Here is a 14,223-nt window from a genome sequence, read left to right as displayed (position 1 = left end):
AAGTGACGGTGGGGGGTGGAGGGTTGTCAGGGGTCAGGGGTCAGGTGGGAGTCAGTGGTTCAATTAAAGGTACCTGTTAATTTTTAGCTTTCGATATTTTTGCTCTCCACTTCTGCCATATTAATCAATGCATTACAAGAATTAAGTACATTTTCTATATCATTAAACATTTAATTTTATTTTACTTATTTATTTTTGATGACTGTTAAAATAGTCATATTAACATATAATATGTTTTTGTTTTATATTTATTAAATGTATAAAACTATATTTTAGAGTTATAAAAAAACTGATGAATGTTCAGTTGAATGCTCACATGAAGTTCTTTTTTAAGCACTTCCACATTCTTTCATTTCTCTTTCAGCCCATCTTAGCAAATTCATTTTTTCATTATGAACTTTAAATTCGGCTATTGTTATATGCCAAATGAAGTCCAAAAAGTTTTTTTCAAGGCATTTCATACCAGAAGAATAAGTCAATGTGCATGGCAAAAATATGACTATGATTATTCCGATGTCATGATCTGAAAGACCCGTCTAGACCCTTAATACCAGCCATTCTGACTGTGAGTGTAATGTGGTTATGTGTACAGCCATAGAAAGAGCTGATTCCAGTGAGGATAAGCTGGACGAATCTTGCAGTGATCCAGTGGAGGGAGAGAGAGGTATCATTTAACACACTCTCAGCTTTGGCTTACGTTGCAAACATTCACTAATATTTTAATGCACATTTTCTTTTTTGTAAAACCTTGTTATATCATCTGAATATAAAGGGAAATATTAGATAGTTAGAGATAAAATATTGCCAAGCACAATTAGATATTTTATTGGTATAAAATTGTTTTAAAAGTAATATAATAAAGTGATTTAAAAAATGAGTCTATTGAAGATTTCATAAATGTCCAACTCTGTTCCACTTCACAGAGAACATTCCCCAACGCATTTATGACTTCCTGAAGTTCAGCTGGGTCTTCATCTTGTCCCTTATCGATGACCTGACAGCAGGCTTAAACTCCTTCTGTAAGGACAGCCTGGACATCTCCAGGGTGCTACGTTTGGAGCGAGCCCTTCTGGGCCAGCAACAGAATAAGGTGCAGCCTTCATTATGAATAGAATTTAATTTTGAGCTATTTTTTGTAACTTGTCAGTAATACAACATCATTTTGATTGTCATTCATTGTTGTTTATATGTGGTTCATTATTAATCAATAGGCTATTATAAGCATACATGATCAGTTTTAGTGGTGTCAATTCCAGGTTCAGAGATTAAAAGTCAGAGATTGATTTTGCTCAAACTTGCTAGATTTTATAATTAGCAATCCAGGTAAAATTAGTGGAATCATCACAATCCAGGTAGCCTGAGCAAAATCCTGGTGAGGACTTTTAATCTCTGAACCTGGAATTGACACCTCTAATCAGTTTATCTCATTCTGAAAAATAAGAGTTTGACTAGGAATGTGAGGCTATTTTTATAGGCTACTTCTCTCTCTCTCTCTCTCTCTCTCTCTCTCTCTCTCTCTCTCTCTCTCTCTCTCTCTCTCTCTCTCTCTCTCTCACTCTCTCTTCAGGGCAGGGAAGTCACCCATGACAGTATTCTTCAGTTCTACCAGAACCGATTTTCCAGACAGAGCACTCAGTTGATGTCCAGTGAGGAGCTGATGACACCTGCTAGCCTGGCCAGCGCACAGGGCTATGCTAAGCTAAAGCGCGCTAACTCCAGAGTGTCATGGAGCAGTAGTCTCTCCAGGTACCTCTTACTGTTACATTCTGAGTTACAGTTTGAATGAGAAATACATAATATCTTACTTTTCACTTGTTATGTATTGTGTAATATACAGATTAACCTCTGGAATCTCTGTGTGTAACCAGTGTTGGGAACGTTACTTAAAAAAAGTAATTAGTTATAGTTACTCACTACTTGTTCAAAAAGGTAACTGAGTTAGTAACTGAATTACTCTATAATAAAAGTAACTCGTTACCAGGGAAAGAAAAAAAAAAGTTATATGCCAATAAATAAGGATTTTTGGAAAAAGCTGTTTTCAGTCAGTTGAAATGAGTAGATCAGAAAGGTGTTTAACTTTTGATATTTATTGCACACCAACAGACCAGTGCAGGATAAAATCCTTTAAAATCCCAAATCTTTGTTAAAAAAAAATTTAAAAAGCAAAAGTAAACAGTTACACTATATAAAGTGCATTTACATCTATCAAATTCAATTAAATTCTCTCAACCTGAGACAACTGGTTTGTTCACAACAGAAGTAAACTTAACAATAAAACCTCTATTCTTAATTAAATAAATTGTGACGGGCAGGGTGAGCAACTCAAAAAGGAAGCGATCACGCCAAGTCTCAGGGAAAGAGGACGGTTTAATAGAAAGTGTGCAAACCAAAAACCCGTGCATTGTTCCAAATGAAGGAAATAATAACCAGCAGTCAACTGGTACAAAGACAAGACGTATATAGACGAACAACCGACCCTCAGGTGAGACGGATCACGGGTCCCGCCCACCTGAAGGACGAACATCACGTGACAAAAAACAGGACCGCTGCCGCTGTAACCGGGGGCGACCGGTAGGGGGCCCCCCCACAACGTGACATAAATCAAATACCCAGTCTGGTAGACATTCAGGAACATTCAGTATTTTCTTAAATAATGTTTATTTCGCCACCTTGAAAATGCTAATTTTTCTTTGGCTTGCTCCTGACTCGCCATTTCTACCTCTTCTCCGTTTGTGTCGTGTGTCACTGGTGTGCTTCGGCACGCGTGTAAAAACACTGGCTCTGATTAGCTACCATAACGCTGCCTTAGCCAATCGCTTACTGACTTGTTTAGTTAAACAGGTGTTGCACCGAGAACTGTGACCTATCGAGATCTGTTACTCCTCACTAGCCTGAGCAGGTGTCCGCTCGGGTTACTGTTAGTATATCAATATATAGTAACGCACCGCTTTTAATGACCAGTAACGTGAACGGCGTTGTAACGACAGGAAAAGTAATTAATGTTACCTAACGCCGTTATTTTTTACAGCGTTATTCGCAACACTGTGTAACACAATGGTTGTTCTTCAGTTGTCTGACAGACGAGACCATGTTGGGGTCACGTCAGAATACTCAAGATGACATTGATGACTCGTGTTGGGCGTCACCCAAAGCTGATCATCCTCACCCATCTCCTGCTGACCAGCTACGTCGACACGCCTGCCTGACATCTGCCACATCTGTCCTCACATCTGCCAACCAAGAAACCAACCAAGAAACTCTACCAGAGTAAGACTTGCTATTGGAAGCCACTCACTTTCACTTTTCACTGTTTTCTCTGTTTTTAGTCTGAGACATAATATAAACTTACATTTAAATAATGTAACTGCGTGTTAAATGTTTTACTGAAGCCTGAAATCTAAAAGATTTATACACCAGCTTGTTCCACTGATAAGTCAATAAGTTCATCTGGCTCATACCTACTTTCATTCTAGCTTAAACTATAACAACATTTAAAACTTTGCTTGCCTTAGTCTAGAAGTAAGTGACACCATATGCAATTCTCATCTGTGTAGCTTCTGTTTCCTATAAGGGCATTATTAGAATAGATTATATGTCTGTTTAGAGCGCTTTCATGTGTTTTATTTTACTTTTGGAAGACATGAAGACCAATATGCCATAAGAGACCATGATGAAGAAGGAGACCATGATGAAGAAGGAGACGTACTCGACAAAACGAGGAAAGATAAGGATGCAGATGCCATGGAGAGAGGAGAGAGGGATGAGGAAGAGCAAAGAGAAAACATTTTGCATAAATCCTTATCACTGGACTCTCTGGACACTGAAGTGAGGATGGAGAACATACCAGAACCTCAGGCCCTTAGTCAGGAGACCCGGGACCTGACAGCCAGTGAACTGCTGCTTAACAAGTGAGATATACTTGACTGTCTCTTTCATACACATACGCACACACGTGAATATTTCGTATCGGTTCTATCCCAGCTTATTCGTGAAAACATACTCCCAAACCTCCCAAAGTGTTTTTCAGATCCCCGAGATCGACGAGTCTGATAAGTTCTACCATTCCTTACCACGACCCCTACGCCTCGTCTTTGCCCTCTATGACACTATGGTCTCCCAGTCAGAGATGCTCTGTTACTTTGTCATCATCCTCAACCACATGGTGTCTGCCTCTCTGCTCACACTCATCCTCCCCATCCTCATCTTCCTCTGGGCTATGCTGTCGGTGCCTCGGCCCACTAAGAGATTCTGGATGACGGCCATCATGTACACCGAGGTCAGCTCATGGCTATTTGACCACCGCAGACCTGACACAGCTAGATGTAGTCTCTTTTTTCCCCACAGTTGTTAGAACAAAACAAGTCTTTTTTGTTAAAATGTTGTAAAATGTGTAAATGTTACATGCCAGTTATTCTCCAGCCATGATAATCTCCAATTCTCTCTTTTCAGCTGACGGTTGTGGTGAAGTATTTCTTCCAGTTCGGCTTCTTCCCCTGGACCACCTCAGCGTATCGGGGCATTAACGCAGAGCTTCCCTTCGCTCTGCCCAACATCGTGGGGGTGGAGAAGAAAGACGGCTATGTTCTCTTCGACCTCATCCAGCTTCTAGCGCTGTTCTTTCACCGCTCCATCCTCAGGGTGCTCCTGTCTCTTGGTCATGTAGAACAAGACTGAATTTGAATAACATTTGGCATGTTGGCTATATGATTAGATCTGTGTGTGTTTTTTTCTTCTAATATATATCTAAAATGTAATTTTTTTCTATAACTGAGTTTAAGATATAACATGTTAAGATATACTTGGCATAAGTGAAAACACAACCTGCTTCATGTAACACTCAAAGTTTACATGCCACATGGTTCAGCAAAATGTAAACACTATCTGTCTGAAACTGTTCATGTTGAAGTTGTGCATCCTGACAAACCCCTGACAGAAATGTCTATGTCTCAACAACAAGTCCTGCCTTAAAAAAGCTCTAAACCCTGGAGGCACTTTCCCCACTTTTATTCAGTGACATCATCGTGTTTTGCATTTTGCTTTGATGTGGTTCCAGTGTCATGGCCTCTGGGACAACAAGGAGGTGGAGATGCCAGATTTCTTTAAGAAGCTCAAGCGGAAAACAGAGCGTAAGAAGCTGAGTGGAGGGGCGAGAACAGGAGGAGGAGGAGGAGGAGGAAGAAGCCTCCTCTTTCGGCCACTCCAGACCTCCACCGCTTCTCTCTTTTGCAGGCAGAGAGGCGGCGGGAGCCCTGTGAGCCACGGTGAGTGTGAGCTTGTGTGTTTGATCCATATATTTGTGTTTGGAGGAGGGGGCCCGCAGAACCAAAACCCAAGGGTCCAAATGTTGGTCACGCCCACCATGTCTGTACGCTATGTTGATCTCAGTATGTATTATTTTGCACATTTTCAGCAGATGTTGAGCAACTGAAGAGGCGTCGCTCAAAGAAGAAGAAGTGTCACACTAAGGTGCCGTTATCAAGGAAAGAGCAACTCAAACAGCAGATCAGAGAGAGAGCGCTGGAAGCTAAGGCTGCCATTATAGAAGTGTGAGAATTCTCCTGCATGTAATATTCATGTGTCTTGGCTTTTAAACCTTGCTATAGTATATACCACTATAACACATTAAAGAGATGTGGTCTGTGGTGTATTTAACTCTGCTCTTCTATATTCCTTTCACTTCATGTTGTTATGCTTTTTAAAAGTTCCCCCGTCATCATTTTAAACTAGTTTTCTCTTTCTCTAGTGGCCTGCACATATATTTACCAATCAGGCAGTTCTTCTATGACATCATTCATCCCGAATACAGCCCTGTGTGTGACGTGTACGCTCTAATGTTTTTGGTTGATGTCGTAAACTTTATCATCATTATCTTCGGCTACTGGGCTTTTGGGGTGAGGCTGATCTGATACATTTATATTGTTTCATTTCCGTTCCATTTATATCTTTAACATCTGCAAAACATACAGCACCCTGATTCATTGTTATACTGGTGGATATAGAAACACAGTGCAGCTGCAGATATAACGGAGTCCCTGTCAGAGGACCAGGTCCCCGAGGCCTTCCTGGTCATGCTGCTCATCCAGTTTGGCACCATGGTGGTGGACCGTGCGCTCTACCTGCGTAAGACCTTGCTGGGAAAGTGTGTGTTCCAGGTGGTTCTGGTGTTTGGGATACACTTCTGGATGTTCTTCGTCCTTCCTGGGGTTACTGAGCGGTGAGCAATAACTCTGCATCTCTACAAAACTCTGGGTATAGACAGTCCCTTCTTTTGAATTTCTTAAAAATGAAAGTCCTCTGTATGTGATGGCACTGTATATTTTCTAGAGCTTTCTATGTATGACGAGGAGCTTAACATCCACCTTAACATCCACCTTAACACCCACCTTTTAAATAAATGTTAAACGATTCGCTTATTTTTGCCTCTTCAGTCTTTCTCCTTCACATACATCTGTATTGATCTTCAGTCTTTCTCCTTCACATACATCTGTATTGATCTTGGCTGGTGTGCAGCATGAAGAACACATCTTGATGATTTCGTGCCTTCCTTAATGCAGATGTTCTCATTTCTGCTATGATCTGAGATCTTGGTTATGGTCTCCTCTGTCCAATCCCTTCTGGCTGCAGGAGGTTCAACAGGAACCAGGTTGCGCAGCTATGGTACTTTGTGAAGTGCATCTACTTTGGCCTGTCGGCGTACCAGATCAAGTGTGGATACCCCAACAGAGTCCTTGGCAACTTTCTCACTAAGAACTACAACTACATGAACCTGTTCCTCTTCCAGGGGTGAGTGCTTCCCAAACCATGTGTGGAAGTACACGTGAAATTATTAGGTATCTCCTATTAAAACATATACCACTGATAACTGGAGATATCAATGTACAGTAAACTGCTTATGACAAAAATGCGTCTGTTGGCCATTTATATTCAGATGCTCACAAATTGCTCTCGTGTTTTTTGTCATACTGGGGGAGATTATGTTAATATGACAATATGATGATGAAATGGTCATGGGATAGTAATATAATGTAAAGGTTAATGCACTTATTATTTAGATATTAATCTTAAGGAACATTATTCAGTAACATAAATTGTTCAGCAAGTACATTAAAACTAAATGAATATATGTCATAAGAGATTAACTGTAAGTTTATTCACACTTAGCAGTCACTCATTTTGATTTCGGTGTCAAGTTCTCTGTATTCCCTTTGTAACTCCATACTGTTTGATCCATGTCTTTACCTCTCAGGTTCCGCTTGGTTCCGTTTCTGACTGAGCTGCGGGCGGTTATGGACTGGGTCTGGACAGACACCACCCTCAGTGTGTCAAACTGGATCTGTGTGGAGGACATCTATGCCAATATCTTCATTCTCAAGTGCTGGAGAGAGTCAGAGAAGGTGTGAACAAGTGTACATCAAGATTAACAGCTGAAAAGTCATCCAAACAAGTTATAAGTACTCACATGATGATGAAAAACACAAGTAGACTGATGCAAATGCAGTCAGAATTGTTTATAATTATTACTAGGTTACAGTAAGACAATAACGCAAGTGTTACCATGAAGAATAGCAACAGCTGGGCAATCCTACAACTACAACTACAACTACAACTACAACTAGCAAACCTACAACTCCACTTCATTAGGATCGCTGTTGGATGGATATGACTGAGTGGCAAAACACCCTCAATCCAATAAACACATAACATATAAACACTTAGGCAACACTGCTGCCTAATCACCATCAGCCATTACTATACCACAAACATGACAATGTCACAATTATGTGTAAAGATAAGCGATAGGCAGGATATAAGTGTTGAGATGAGCAATGTTTATTATGCAAAAATCCTTAATCCATGATATGGTCCAAGATCAATAAGTGAGAAGACATTTACATTTACATTTACATTTACATTTACAGCATTCAGCAGATGCTCTTATCCAGAGCGACTTACAAAGTGCTTTGCATCTGATCACAATGCAAAGACAATGAGACAAAACCAGAATACATTACTAATAAGGGCATGTGTAACTGAAACAATACAAATACAAATCTGAATGTAGAAACACAAATAGGTAGCACAAAACTCCAAAGGCAGCAATACTCACAAAGGGCAAATGACATGGTCAAGAGTAGGAAAACACAGGGTATACATAGAGGGTAGAAACAGCACACAGGGTATACATAGAGGGTAGAAACAACACACAGGGTATACATAGAGGGTAGAAACAACACACAGGGTATACATAGAGGGTAGAAATAACACACAGGGTATACATAGAGGGTAGAAACAACACACAGGGTATACATAGAGGGTAGAAACAACACACAGGGTATACATAGAGGGTAGAAACAACACACAGGGTATACATAGAGGGTAGAAACAGCACACAGGGTATACATAGAGGGTAGAAACAACACACAGGGTATACATAGAGGGTAGAAACAACACACAGGGTATACATAGAGGGTAGAAACAACACACAGGGTATACATAGAGCAGGGGTAATCAATTAAATCTTTCCGCGGTCCATTTTTGGCAGATAGCTCAGACCTTAGGTCCGGGTTCGCGGTGGCGAACGAAAGTTGTTGAGCGGGGGGGGGGGGGGGGGGGGGGGGGGGTGGCGAACGAAAGTTGTTGAGCGGGGGGGGTTGAACGTAACACTCAAATGGGTGGTGACCGTAACACTCGTCTGAAAATAAATTCTCCGTTTTAAAATATAGTCTCCCGTTAAAATTTTTTTGGCATTTGGGTCCGTATCCAGTTAATCAGGAATGTGATTGGGTCCGGACAGGACGGCGTTCGGGTCCGGATCCGGACCGCGGTCCGCCATTTGGTGATACCTGACATAGAGGGTAGAAACAACACACATGGTATACATAGAGGGTAGAAACAACACACAGGGTATACATAGAGGGTAGAAACAACACACATGGTATACATAGAGGGTAGAAACAACACACAGGGTATACATAGAGGGTAGAAACAACACACAGGGTATACATAGAGGGTAGAAACAACACACAGGGTATACATAGAGGGTAGAAACAACACACAGGGTATACATAGAGGGTAGAAACAACACACAGGGTATACATAGAGGGTAGAAACAGCACACAGGGTATACATAGAGGGTAGAAACAACACACAGGGTATACATAGAGGGTAGAAACAACACACATGGTATACATAGAGGGTAGAAACAACACACATGGTATACATAGAGGGTAGAAACAACACACAAGGTATACATAGAGGGTAGAAACAGCACACATGGTATACATAGAGGGTAAGAACAACACACATGGTATACATAGAGGGTAGAAACAACACGCAGTAGCTGTGTCTTTTCTAATCTGATGGCTAGCCAGAGGTGAACCGGGTGAGCCACCACAGGGTATTGGGAAGATAGGACCCGATTTCAGATAGGACCCAGGGGGAGGACAGGCTTTCTCATTCAGTGAGGCAAAAAACTGAAATAAACTTCCTAACAAAAGAGTAGTCAAAAGGAAACGAAGAGAGGTGAACAAACTCGTCGTTTTAGTTTTATAGCAACAGCTCCTTGTAGAAGGGAGAAAATGACCCAAAACCAGAGAGAGAGAGACTCGAGAAAAAAAAAGATAATAAAGAGATTAAGTCCTGTAACCTCTACCCAAAGGTACTGGCTGATCTGTAGGTCAGAACACTGACTAACAACCAGTGTCTTGGAGTGAGCTGCTTATAAGGGCTATCAAGCAGGCGTAGGTCATCATCATCCCTCTGGTGGCTGGTGGCGATATGGTGCTAGGTCTAACCCTTACGTATTTCACAACCAATGTTTAGCACTTAGCAACACAGAACACACACACAACCAGGATCTGACTTTTAACAAAGACGTGCAACAAGCACGACACACAATAAACATTTAAACATAAACAAGAACCAAGTGCAACACGTCATGGTAACGAGACAGGTGTGCCGAATACAGGTAATACATATATGGACATAAACAGACGCAGACTACACATGCACATGCCCAAGGGCCAGGGGCCGTACCATGACAGAGCTATTCACTGTATGTGCAAAGTAGATGTATCCAGTAATACTGTGGCTGGTCTGTAAAAATATGATGACCATTTTACCTCTTCCTCCTGGAGCAGACAAGATCAAAAGCAGTAGTTACAGAAAGGTCTGTGTATTATGCAGCTTGTGAAATATTTAAAAGAGGTTCCATGGTTCCTTCTCTCTGTCACTGTGTGTAGAAATACCCCCACACTCCAGGACAGAAGAAGAAGAAAGTGGTGAAGTATGGAATGGGAGGTTTGATGATATTTGGCCTCATCTGCATTGTCTGGTTTCCCCTGCTCTTCATGTCATTGGTCAAATCTGTAGCTGGAGTAACCAATCAGCCATTGGATGTTTCCATCCAGATTAGCATAGCGGGATATGAGGTTTGTGACTGCATAGTTTTTTTTTGCCTTACTGACATACTTCCTCATTTCATACCATTACTTTCTTTGCCTTTCTTACCTCTGTTTTTGCTGTTTTCTTTTCATGTGTTCTAGCCTTTATTTACCATGAGTGCCCAAGAACAGAATCTAGTGCCTTATACTGAATCTGCATACCACAAGATGACTCAAATTTATGCTACGCATCCGGTAAACAATTACCCACCAAGAAACATAATGAATTTACCAACAATACAGTCTCTTTCTTGAAATTCCAGATATAAAAAAATTTCTAGTATCTAAACTAGTTGGTTTGTTTACTTGATTGCTGTCTCTCTTTCATATATCTGTTTTTCAAAACTCCACTAGTCTGCAATGCAGTTCATAGTAAACTACATGGCAGAAGACATAATAATTGCAAAGATTAAAAGTGATGCCAGTTTGCTATGGAGCATCAGTCCGGCCAGCCGAGAAGCCATGATCCATGAACTCAGCAATTCTTCTCATATTTACATGACACTGCGTTGGACTCTACTGAGGTAATGGGCACACACAAATAAAACAAACACTTTGGGACAGGGACAGCAAAATAGTTGTTTACTCAATGCTTTATATATATATATAAAAAAAATTAATATCATGGAAAAGTTGATTCAGGCCCACAATTTAAACAATTTCAGGTATTTATTTGTTTATTTTTACATAATGTTTTACATAATAAATCCCACAAAGACAGGATTTTAAAAAATTAGAATACTGTGGAGAAATCAGTCCAAACTACATTTTAGTTTTTGCTGAAAAAATCACATCAAATCAATCAAAATACAGTACTTTCAATTCTTCAATACTTGTTTGGGAATCCCTTTGCTTTAATCACTGCCTCAATGTGGCGTGGCATTTAGGCAATCAGCCTGTGGCATTGGCTGGGAGTTATGGGAGCCCAGATTTCCTTGATGCTTGTTGTCAGCTGTTCTTTGTTGTGGGGTCTGGTGGCCCTCATTTTCCTCTTGAGAATACTCCATAGATTCTCAATGGGGTTTAGGTCTAGTGAGTTGGCTGGCCAGTCAAGCACTGTGATCTATAATTTATGAAAGTATAACTTTTTGAATGGAATTATGGAAATGAATCGACTTTTCTATGATTTTAATTTTGCATATAACAGCAACTAATACACATATAATAGGATATTTACTATAGTGAGAATTTTCAGTCATGACCTGTTTTTGAAGAATTTTTGTGCCCATTTTTATGGACAGAAATGCATCCTTGGTATCGAATGCAGAGACAGTTGGTGAACACACGGTGAAGTATGAGGACCAAGAACTCAAGGACAGTCTTGTCCACATGCTCCGTGGTAGACGGAATAACTCTGTGTAAGCATGGACACTAACACCACTTCTTTCTCACATTCACTCTCCCACACATATGTGCAAAAAAGAGGTTTTCTAGTTATTTTAACTGACATTAAATATGGGTAAAATTACCATGTTTGTGTTTCTGCAGTGCTTCCAATAATTCGTTGTCTATTCCTTATATCTAACTTTAGATTAATGAAATAGACAAGCATTTAATTTAAATAAATGAAAACAGGTATTATTTGAAAATAGTTTGTTTCATACATTATTAAGGAACTATAGGTGTCACTGTCTGCTCCTGGCTTCTCCATCGGGGCTGTCTGTGTATGTATGTGTTTGTAGGTGTGGTTCAGTGTGTGTGTGTTCATCCATCTCACCTGTGTCTCGTCTCGTTAGTAGTACTTCCTCGTTTATGTTAAGGTATTTAATGTATGTTGATGACATGCTTGTCGCTTGTCTTTGTTCAAGCCCTGCCCCTGTGTGGTGTGTGCCTCTTATCCTTTGTTTTGCTAAGCACTAATGCACTGTTCTCAATAAGCCTTGTTGAAAGCTTTGGTGTTGGCATCATCCCTTCCCTTCGTTACAATAGGAATTAATCAAATTATAGGACTTATTTTTTATATAGAAGTCTGAATTATTATGTATGAATGAATGAATGAATGTTCAATTTATGTAGCGCCTTTCAAGACACCCAAGATCGCTTTACAATTTTAACACAGGTACAAGTCTTACACTACCAATCACACAACGGCGAGAAGCAGCAGCCAATTGCACACAGCGTACTCTCTACCGGGATCCACACCCCCCTGGGGGACAGTAGCAGTCTATGTTATTTATACCATCCCATCCGGACCCAGAATAAATTGTTAAAAAAAATTTATTTTGACGGGAGAATTAATGTTAAACCAGAGCATTTATTTTTTCCCTATCTGACACAAGTGCTTTTACCAGCACTGCACTGAGCAAGGATTGGAAGCTACAAACCAACCAACCAAGCGAGTCATACTAACCACGTGGTTCAACTAGCGAATCAAATCGCCAGCTTGAACTCAGAGCGAGTTGTATGAGCAAACCGAAGCCGAGGTTTGTAGCCAGGCACAGACATCCACGCAGTGTGATATAAGGAAGAGAACGTGAAAGGCGAGTGAAAAGCGATTGAAGCGAGAAACGCAGGGAGATGATACAGGAAGACAGGATGTGAATTACAGTCAGAAGAGGTGCAAACACTATGAAGCTTTCAAAAAGGAGAAAAGTAGACGCCGAAAATCGAGCGTTCAACACGGAATGGACTGATGCAGCATTTGACCAATCATACCCCCCTAAGTCCGAACTCCGTACGCAGAAGATTTGAAGTCTCACAGCCCAATATGATCAGTCCACCAGGGTATTAAGCCATGCTTTCAGTGCACAACAGCGTTCTAATGAATGTTCCCTCCGTGTTGCTTGGGTTTTAGGGAAACAAAAAAAACCCTTTACAGATGCATGTTGTCAAAGAGTACATGACTGAAATAGCAGAGGCGTTGCTTGATGGTAAAGAAAAAGATGAGCTCTGTGACAAAATAGAGAAAATACCCCTGTCAGCCTGCACAGCCACAAGGAGAAGTGAGATACTAGCTCAGGATTCACTGTCCCAGCTGGAAGAAGCTATTTGTAAGGCACCATGTGTAGGCCTGCGTGTGGATGAATCTACTGATGGGTCTGACAATGCTCAGCTATTGGTTTACATAAGATTCTTAAACAGGGAGAAAAATGTGACTCCCCTGCAGACCACTACCAAAGGAGAAGACATCTACCTGGCCATTAAGGAAATGCTATCAAAGCGAGGAATTGAGCCAAAACAAGTGATATCAATAACCACTGATGGAGCCCCTGCCATGATAGGGAGAGAAAAGGGAGCTGTGGCAAGGTTGAAAGAAGACAACGCTGACCTGATCTCTTACCACTGCATTATTCATCAGGCTGTCCTTTGCTCCGCCCTGTCAGATGAGTATGCTGAGGTGATAAAGACAGTGATGAAAATCATAAACTTTCTCAGGGCATCTTCTTCTTGTCAGCATCACATGCTCAGGGATTTTCTCAAAGAGGTTGATGCAAACTCAGATGATCTTTTGCTACACAACCATGTTAGATGGTTCAGCAAAGACAGGGTGCTAGAGCGATTTTGGTCAATTAGACGTGAAGTAACAGCTTTCTTGGAACAACTGGAAAGTCAGAAAGCAGCCAACTTTTCTGTCTTTCTAAATGACGAGGAAAAACATGGGCATCGTAGCTTTTTTGGCTGGTATCATGTCACACCTGAATGGGCTTAGTTTCAGCTGCAGGGAAAGAACAATTCCATTTGTGATCTGATGACAGCTGTCCGCTCATTTCAACGAAAACTTCAGGTGTTCAAAGAAGATCTGCAAGGAGACTACACACACTTCCCAAAAGTGAAAGAACTG

The 14,223-nt window shown here is 40.8% G+C and overlaps 1 protein-coding gene across 1 annotated transcript in view; it reads left to right on the top strand.

Annotated features, from left to right (window-relative positions):
* The window catches only part of LOC143512543 (piezo-type mechanosensitive ion channel component 2), a 31,998-nt gene that overhangs the window by 14,378 nt on the left and 3,397 nt on the right, over positions 1–14,223 (top strand). The window contains exons 14-30 of the mRNA XM_077003003.1: positions 593–664; positions 924–1,090; positions 1,568–1,746; positions 3,070–3,267; positions 3,639–3,908; positions 4,018–4,276; positions 4,450–4,638; positions 5,054–5,261; positions 5,411–5,546; positions 5,744–5,891; positions 6,000–6,214; positions 6,625–6,783; positions 7,247–7,394; positions 10,242–10,430; positions 10,545–10,637; positions 10,797–10,966; positions 11,684–11,800. Coding sequence (XP_076859118.1) covers positions 593–664; positions 924–1,090; positions 1,568–1,746; positions 3,070–3,267; positions 3,639–3,908; positions 4,018–4,276; positions 4,450–4,638; positions 5,054–5,261; positions 5,411–5,546; positions 5,744–5,891; positions 6,000–6,214; positions 6,625–6,783; positions 7,247–7,394; positions 10,242–10,430; positions 10,545–10,637; positions 10,797–10,966; positions 11,684–11,800 — 2,917 coding nt within the window. The remainder of the gene's footprint in view (positions 1–592; positions 665–923; positions 1,091–1,567; positions 1,747–3,069; positions 3,268–3,638; positions 3,909–4,017; positions 4,277–4,449; positions 4,639–5,053; positions 5,262–5,410; positions 5,547–5,743; positions 5,892–5,999; positions 6,215–6,624; positions 6,784–7,246; positions 7,395–10,241; positions 10,431–10,544; positions 10,638–10,796; positions 10,967–11,683; positions 11,801–14,223) is intronic.

This window comes from Brachyhypopomus gauderio, chromosome 4, assembly GCF_052324685.1.
Source record: "Brachyhypopomus gauderio isolate BG-103 chromosome 4, BGAUD_0.2, whole genome shotgun sequence".
Classification (NCBI taxonomy): Eukaryota; Metazoa; Chordata; class Actinopteri; order Gymnotiformes; family Hypopomidae; genus Brachyhypopomus; species Brachyhypopomus gauderio.
The sequence above is the reverse complement of the archived record's forward strand: the minus strand, read 5'-3'. Positions and strand labels throughout refer to the sequence as shown.